Source organism: Bidens hawaiensis, unplaced genomic scaffold (genome assembly GCF_021521415.1).
Source record: "Bidens hawaiensis isolate Kalapana, Puna unplaced genomic scaffold, B.hawaiensis_p1.1 tig00028082_1, whole genome shotgun sequence".
Taxonomy (NCBI): Eukaryota; Viridiplantae; Streptophyta; class Magnoliopsida; order Asterales; family Asteraceae; genus Bidens; species Bidens hawaiensis.
In genome coordinates this window covers 263,533-268,816 of record NW_027494570.1, presented here as the reverse complement: position 1 = coordinate 268,816, position 5,284 = coordinate 263,533, and the positions used below count along the sequence as shown (strand labels likewise).

General features: G+C 45.8%; 2 protein-coding genes across 2 annotated transcripts; both read right to left on the bottom strand.

The window, feature by feature from the left end:
* Positions 1-322: 322 nt before the first annotated feature.
* LOC143576363 (uncharacterized) lies at positions 323-757 on the bottom strand. The gene has a single exon (XM_077060465.1). It carries the CDS (start codon positions 755-757, stop codon positions 323-325), a length of 435 nt encoding a protein of 144 aa, XP_076916580.1.
* Positions 758-875: 118 nt separating this feature from the next.
* On the bottom strand, positions 876-1,316 carry LOC143576362 (uncharacterized). The gene has a single exon (XM_077060464.1). It carries the CDS (start codon positions 1,314-1,316, stop codon positions 876-878), a length of 441 nt encoding a protein of 146 aa, XP_076916579.1.
* Between the last annotated feature and the right edge of the window lie 3,968 nt (positions 1,317-5,284).

The following is a 5,284-nucleotide window of genomic DNA, read 5'->3' as shown; positions in this document are numbered from 1 at the left end:
TGATCAACCCATCATGACTTGTAATCTTCCAGACTTCTTTTTATGCCGCCGACAATGCTTCGGTTGGCGTGTTCTACTTCCCCATTCCCTTGCGGGTGGGCAACGGAAGTGAAAGTTTGAGTAATATTCAACTCTTTGAGCCATTCTCTAATGCGCTGGTCTGCAAATTGTGTTCCATTGTCGCTAACCAAGTTCATGGGCAATCCAGAACGGCATATGATAAATTCCCAAATGAATTTCTTGATACTGGCTGCATTTATCGTTGCCACGGGTTTTGCTTCAACCCATTTGGTGAAGTAGTCGATTGCGACGATTAAGAACCTCACTCGCCCTGGCGCTTCTGGAAATGGCCTGTTATGTCAATTGCCCATTTTTGGAACGACCACGATGCTGTCACCGGGATCATTGCGTTTTTTGGGCACAAGGTGTTTGGTGCGTGGCGCTGGCATGCGCTACACCGCCTTAGTTCCTTTTCTGCGTCTAAGTGCATGCCCGACCAGTAATATCCCGTGTTCATGATCTTGGCCACCACCATTCTTGGTCTTGCACGGATGTCACAAATACCTTCGTGAATTTCTCTTAATTGGTAGTTTGCGTCTTGTGCATCCACACATCGGAGAAGTGGCCCCAAATAAGATCGTTGGTACAAAATGCCGCTCTGAAGTGTATAATTCAGCGCTTTGTGACGGATCTTTCTGGCTTCTGCCTTTTTGTCCAGCAAAATGCCCGACGATAAGAAGTTGACAATTGGTGTCATCCAGTTTGTTGTAGATGCGGAGCATACACAGACTTCTCTATTGATCGTTGAAGGGTTTGTTAACACTTCTAGGCGGACGTCTTTGGCGAGGTGTTCTAAGCTTACCGATGCTAACTTGCTAAGGGCATCTGCTTGTTTGTTTCGCTCCGTTAACGTGTTTTACTTTACACGTGTTAAAGGTTCCCATTAGCGCCTTAGCTTGTGCCAGGTATGATGTCATTTTATCGTCTTTTGCATCATATGATCCTTCTATTTGATTCGACACCAACATTGAATCGACGTGCACTTCCAAATGTTGAGCCCCTAACTTTTTGGCTATTCTCAGGCCAGCCAACAATGCTTCATATTCCGCCTCGTTATTTGTGCTCTTGAATTCGAGGCGTATTGCATATGTGAAGTCTTGCCCTTCTGGGTTGGTTATTCGTAACCCTGTGCCTGCACCTTCATTATTGGATGCCCCATCAGTGAACAATTTCCAAACTTGTTCTTTTTGTTGTTCTGCGGGGGGTTCTATCTCTTTTCGGCATTCTTCTTCTTTCTCCCGAGGTACTTCTGCCATGAAGTCTGCCCAAACCTGACCTTTGATTGCTGGCCTAGGTTTGTATTCGATTGCGTGTTCTCCCAATTATGTCGCCCACTTGGCTAGTCTTCCGGATAACTCTGGTTTGCTTAACACGTTTTGCAGTCGATAATTGGTGAGAACATGTATCGGGTGGCCTTAGAAGTATCTCCTCAGACGGCGCTCCGTTATTACAAATGATAGGACCAATTTTTCCAAAGTGGAATACCTGTTTCCGCATCTGCTAGGGTGCGAATTACATAGTAGATAGGTGTTTGGACACCATTTCTTTCCACCATTAGTACCACACTGATTGCTCTTTCAGAAGCTGCTAAGTATACTATCAGGGGTTCCTTGGCCTTTGGTGCCGCCAGCGTTGGCAATTCTGCTAAGCGCGACTTGATTTCTTGGAATGCTGTTTCTGCTTCCATCGTCCATCTAAACTGGAATTTTTTAAGACAGTTTCTCAGGGTTGAGACAAATGGAAAAGATCTCTCTGCATGACTTGACAAGAATCTATTGAGTGTGACCAACCGGCCAATAAGTGTTTGCACTTTCTTGACAGTCTTTGGGAAGGGCATTTTCAATACTTCCTCCACTTTCTCTGGATTGGCTTTGAAGCCTCCGTTGGTTACAATGACTCCTAGGACTTTTCCTTCTTCCATCCCGAATGAACATTTCCCAGGGTTGAGTTTCATGCTGATCAAGCGCAACGTCTTGAAAGTTTCTTCAATATCTTTTAGCATCGTTCTCTCTGTCTCGCTTTTGATGACCAAGTCATCCATGTAAACCTCTAGGTTTCTCCCAATTTGGGACTTGAGTTCTTTGTCCACTAGGCGTTGGTACGTGGACCCCGCGTTTTTGAACCCGAACGACATCATTTTGTAGTAATATGTCCCATTGTTCGTTCGGAAGGCCGTTTGTCTTGATCCCCCGCCGCCATGTGGATCTGGTGGTACCTTTTATACGCGTCCAAGAAACATTTGATCTGAAACGGGACGAGCGCGCCCACCTATAAGTCAATTTCTGGTAAAGGGTAGCAATCTTTACGACATGCTCTGTTGAGATATTTAAAGTCGATGCACATGCGCCATTGCCCGTTTGATTTTGGCACCATTACGGGGTTAGCCACCCATGTTTGATATTGAATCTCGCAGATTATCCCCGCGTCGACCAGCTGTTGGACCTGTTCATCACAGGCTTTTGCTTACTATGGTCCCATTTTTCGTCGCTTTTGTACGACTGGGACAAAGGCCGAATTAACTTTCAACTTGTGTTCCGCCTTGGTTCTTGGGACTCCTGTCATGTTTGCTGGAGTCCATGAGAACACGTCCACGTTGTTGATCAACAACTTTTTTAGCGCATTTCGTGCTTCATCAGAAAGGGTTGGCCCGATGGACACACTTTGTTCTGGGAACTTCTTGTTGAGCACCCATATCTCCAACTTCTGTTGCTTTAGTTGTTTTCAACATCTTATGTGGCGGTGTTTTCAGTTCTGCCACGCGGCATTCTTTGTTAGCGTGAATCATCGCTACCCCTGTTGGGGTTGGTACCTCTAGTATTCCATGGGCTGTTGAGGAACTGGCGTTAAAGTCTCCAATCGCCTCCCTACCCAGGATCACGTCATAATGCGGGTGTGATGTTTCCATGACCAGGAAGTCCACCTCTTCTGTTCTCGAATGTATCCCGTCGGTGAGCGTAACGGGAAACGTCAATTGTCCCAACAGGTACTCAATACTCTGGTTGAAACCAGTTATCGGGGCGTTGACGGGTATCAACCTTTGCTTGTCTTTCTTTTCCAGCAGATCGATACACTAGCGATACATGATGTCAGACGTCACCCCCGCATTGATAAATAAGCGAGGCGTCCGGGAGGGTCCGAACACTGCTGTAACAACTAGCGGCGCTTTCTTATTCGCTCCTCCTTTTACCTTTGGAAAAATTACTTTTTCTTCTTTCCAGGCGGCATGTTCCACCTGGTTGTGCTTCTTGGTTCTCGTGCCGTCGGAGATCATGTTAGCATGCAGGTCTTTGATTTTCTTTTCCGGCCATCCACCGTATCGTGGAGGCGGACGTTTGTATCTTCTTTTGATATTCTTGACCAGGTGGTCCAGCTTTCCGTTTTTGATGTATTCTTTAATTGCATCTTTCAAGTTCGAACACTGATTTGTGGTGTGACCATGTTGCTCATGATAGTCACACTAACTTTTATGTCCGTGTTCGGCCCTGGTTTGATTGGAGCTTGGTTATTGAGCCGGATACCCTCCGTATACATTATTTGTGTTGAGCTTTTGGTCAGCGGGGTCCATCTGTTGGATGCGTGTGTCTGCCCCTTCTGCTTGTTTTGAAGGGCTCATATGGCCCAGTATCCTTTTGCTGACTTTCATTGTTTTATCTTGACCAGAAATAAGATATCTTCTTGCCCTGCCGGGCTCTGTTGATATCGTTTCTTGCGTCATTTCGCATTAGCTCTTTGCCCAAACTCTTTTCTGTTTGCGCATACCTTTTGGCGGTCATGACTTCGTCCCAATGGTGAGGCATGCCATCCCTTCCTGTCAGGTTTCGAATCAAGTCGTCACACCTTACGTTTTGGTGGAAGGCTGCGCGCAAGAGCTCTTCACTGACACCACCAATGTTCAAGCCCTCCTAGTTGAACTTGGTGATGAAATCTTCCAACGTTTCATTGTCTTTTCTGGTTACGTTGAGGATGTCTGCTGGGTCACTGATGTGACTCCGCTGTTGGCTAAATTGTTGGATGAATTTACTTGATAAATCCTTCCAACTTATAATCTGGCCTTCTGGTAACCTTTCAAACCAAGCCCTCGTGGCGCCGACCAACGTAAGTGTAAAAATGTGGCACCATAATGGCGTGGTCCACCCTGATACTAACGAGGCTATGTAAGTTTGTAAATGATCGTCTGGATCTGCAAACCATCGTACTGGCCTACCGTTGGCGGGTTCTTTGGGTTTTCCGGCAATTCCGCTTCAGCGATCTTCCTTACAAATTTTGACTTTCCCGCCGAGGAGGTTGGTAGGTATGGTTTGGAAAAGTCCTCGTTCGTGTCAGGGTGATATTTTATTAACTTTTTGGTGGCGGCGTCTAGACCCCTCCAACTTGCTTTGTAGTCGGGGTCTTCAAGCCCCTCCAACTTACTTTGCTGTTTTGCCAAACTGGTGCTTTGCCAGCTGGTGTTTTTGTACGAGCTGATTTGACTCCTCTTCGTACTCATCTTCTTCTTCACCATTACTGCTGGTTTCCGCATCGAACAGTGTTCTTGGTTGAACAATTACCGCCAATTTTTCTTGGACCCTGTCCATAAGGTTTTTCTATTCAGCCTGTAACCAGGCCATTATTTGTGGTGATATGGTCGCTTGTGAACGTGATTTCATTTTTGCTCTTTATGCAACTGTAGCGCGAAGGGTGGACGAATCAGGGATGCCTTCGCCACTACCCATTACGTCAAGAACCTCTATGTTTCCTTCTTGGTTGGCCTTTGACTGCTGGCCAACCTCTTTAGTTGGAGTTTTGCCACTCATCTGGATCAAGAAAGGAGTGTTTTGAGAGTTTTAACTGTTCTAGCAATATGCATGGATGACGCCAATGAAGAAATACAAATCCACCCCTCAAGGTCTAACTAGTTAGTCCAAGGGTAATGGTTAAGTACAGTTAAAATATATTGAGAGAGAGTTGTAATATTGGATCGCGGATGCTTTACCGTTTGGAGGTGTGTTGGTATTTATAGCCGGAGGAAACAGAGTATGGCCAACTGCCTTGTCAGCCTCTCCACCAATAATATTCTCCATTCGTGCGATTATGGGAGTTGAGGGAGGTTGGTGGACATCATGGCCTTTTGCCTTTGGATGTGTTGTACTATTTTGTATCGTCATTGATGTGTTGTCTGATCCCCATTGGTTGGGTGATATTCCCAATGTAAATTCTTCCTTTTTGTCCCATGTTGATACAAATC

Excerpts from the sequence above, each read along its gene's own strand:
- LOC143576362 (XM_077060464.1), bottom strand. The coding sequence starts at position 1,316 with ATGGCAGAAGTACCTCGGGAGAAAGAAGAAGAATGCCGAAAAGAGATA.
- LOC143576363 (XM_077060465.1), bottom strand. The coding sequence starts at position 757 with ATGACACCAATTGTCAACTTCTTATCGTCGGGCATTTTGCTGGACAAA.